This window comes from Otolemur garnettii, unplaced genomic scaffold (assembly GCF_000181295.1).
Source record: "Otolemur garnettii isolate 467f Iridium unplaced genomic scaffold, OtoGar3 scaffold00047, whole genome shotgun sequence".
In the NCBI taxonomy this organism is placed as follows: Eukaryota; Metazoa; Chordata; class Mammalia; order Primates; family Galagidae; genus Otolemur; species Otolemur garnettii.
Window position 1 is genome coordinate 10,679,597 of NW_003852442.1, and position 1,927 is coordinate 10,681,523.

Sequence of the window (1,927 nt, forward strand, 5' to 3'; positions counted from 1 at the left end):
AAACTACAACATCATATTGCATCAGTACATCACCAAGAGTAAGGCTGTGCGTTAGTAGCAGAGGTGGTAAGTTGCTAGACAACAGCCTTAGGTAAGAAGTCTAAGTTGCAGCAGCTAATATTTACTGGACACGGAATACACAAAAAGTGTTTAAAATAGTGCCTGGCATTAAAAAACTCACTTATTCCTCAAAGCAACCCTATGAAGTAGCTATCACCAACTCCTTTGCAAGTGAAGAAACTGAGTTACAGAGCTTAAATAACTTTCTTCATATCATACAATTACTATTGAAATCCAAACAGAATCAGTCTAGAGTTCATTAGTTGTTCTTAACCACTTGTCAATACTGTTTCTAAAACATCTACATGACTCTGGCTTCTAAAACCGTAAGCAAAGAAGGCTGCAATATTGGCAGTAACCACAAATAAAGCATCTTCAGTTTCCAAAAGTTTACTGTCCGAATGTCTGTCATATTTCACATGTCATTGCAAAGATTAGGTTACTTAGTCTAAACCAGCAGTTGGCCAAGAATGGCCCAACACCTGTTTTTTTAAATAACGTTTTATTGGAACAGAGCATAGGTCATTCATTTACATACTGTTCGCAGCTGTGTCTGTACTATAACAGCAGAAAAGATCATACAACTTAAAATACTATCTGGTCTTTTATAGAAGAGCTCTGCTCAACTCTTATTCTAAACTTTTCTTTATTTGAAACTTTTCATTATTCAAAATGAACATAAATACTCCTTAAACTAAGATTTGGTATAAACAAACCTCCATTCATAAAAACAAACAGTCATTGTATCAGCAGTAGACTGGATGTTAAAGAAAGACAAATGTTTTCTCTTTCTTATATATGAAGAGAAAAAAATAAAATAAAACTTACACATGAAGAGATTAAAAAAAATTTCTTCTGATCTGAGTATTAACTGAGCAACATGTAGAATTCTGCTCTCACTACTATTTTTTTTAATTTTATGAACTCCATGTATCCACTGGATCTCACTATACTATTAGAATTTCCTTTATTATATAATACTATTAAGAATATGTGTGACCAAGTAAACATTATTCACCAAAAATGACATGCTACAATGAACCATAATGGCTATATTAGTGTTGGTTTGAGTTAAATCTACAAATTCAATCTCTAAACATCAAGAAATATCCTTTACCAAAATTCATGGAAAAAAAAATACAATCAGCCAATCTTTAATCAAAGGCAAAAAGGCAAAGAAAACATTATAATACCTTTGGTACTGCAGCCTGGAAAACAAAGTCCGTCATGTCTAGCTCTGTGCTATTGGAGGCCTGTATCGTTATCACCGTGACACTGGGGTTGGTATTTGACCGTTCAAAGGTGAATTCTATCTTCAAGCCATTCTTACTATATGCTGTAATGGAGGGGATGCCTGGAAAGTATAGGAAGATCAGTCTTATTGCAGTGAGTCTAACGCTTCCAGAATTATTACTTCCTTTCCTCAACAACCACCTCAACCCCATGCAATGACGTAACAACAGTAAACATACCTGCAGCAATGTCATTGAAGAGAGGCTGTGATGAAAGCCCATCCAACAAGAAGGGGGACTGGGATATCTGTGGGACTTGGGCAGGGGTAGGGGCAGTAGCTGGAGAACCTAAAGGAAATATGCCAAAACAAAGACAACCTTAGCCAGCAGGACAAAGCTCAGAAAATACAGGAGAAAATCACTACAATGATCTGAGGTTAAGGAAAGGATTCCTTAAACAAGATGCAAAAACCATGAGCATAAAAGCAAAGAACTAAAAATTCAAATAATTTAAAATGAGCAACTTCCGTTCAGTATTAAAAAATACCATGGCTCGGCGACTATGGCTCAAGTGGCTAAGGCGCCAGCCACAAACACCTAAGGTGGCAGGTTCAAATCCAGCCCGGGCCCGCCAA

General features: G+C 36.4%; 1 protein-coding gene across 2 annotated transcripts in view; it reads right to left on the minus strand.

The window, feature by feature from the left end:
• Positions 1 to 1,927, minus strand: part of AP1G1 (adaptor related protein complex 1 gamma 1 subunit) — a 101,047-nt gene that overhangs the window by 7,419 nt on the left and 91,701 nt on the right. For both annotated transcript variants that reach the window (XM_003791384.3, XM_023514109.1), the window contains 2 exons: positions 1,533 to 1,640; positions 1,254 to 1,414 (listed from right to left, as the gene is read on the minus strand). In XM_003791384.3, coding sequence (XP_003791432.1) covers positions 1,254 to 1,414; positions 1,533 to 1,640 — 269 coding nt within the window. The remainder of the gene's footprint in view (positions 1 to 1,253; positions 1,415 to 1,532; positions 1,641 to 1,927) is intronic.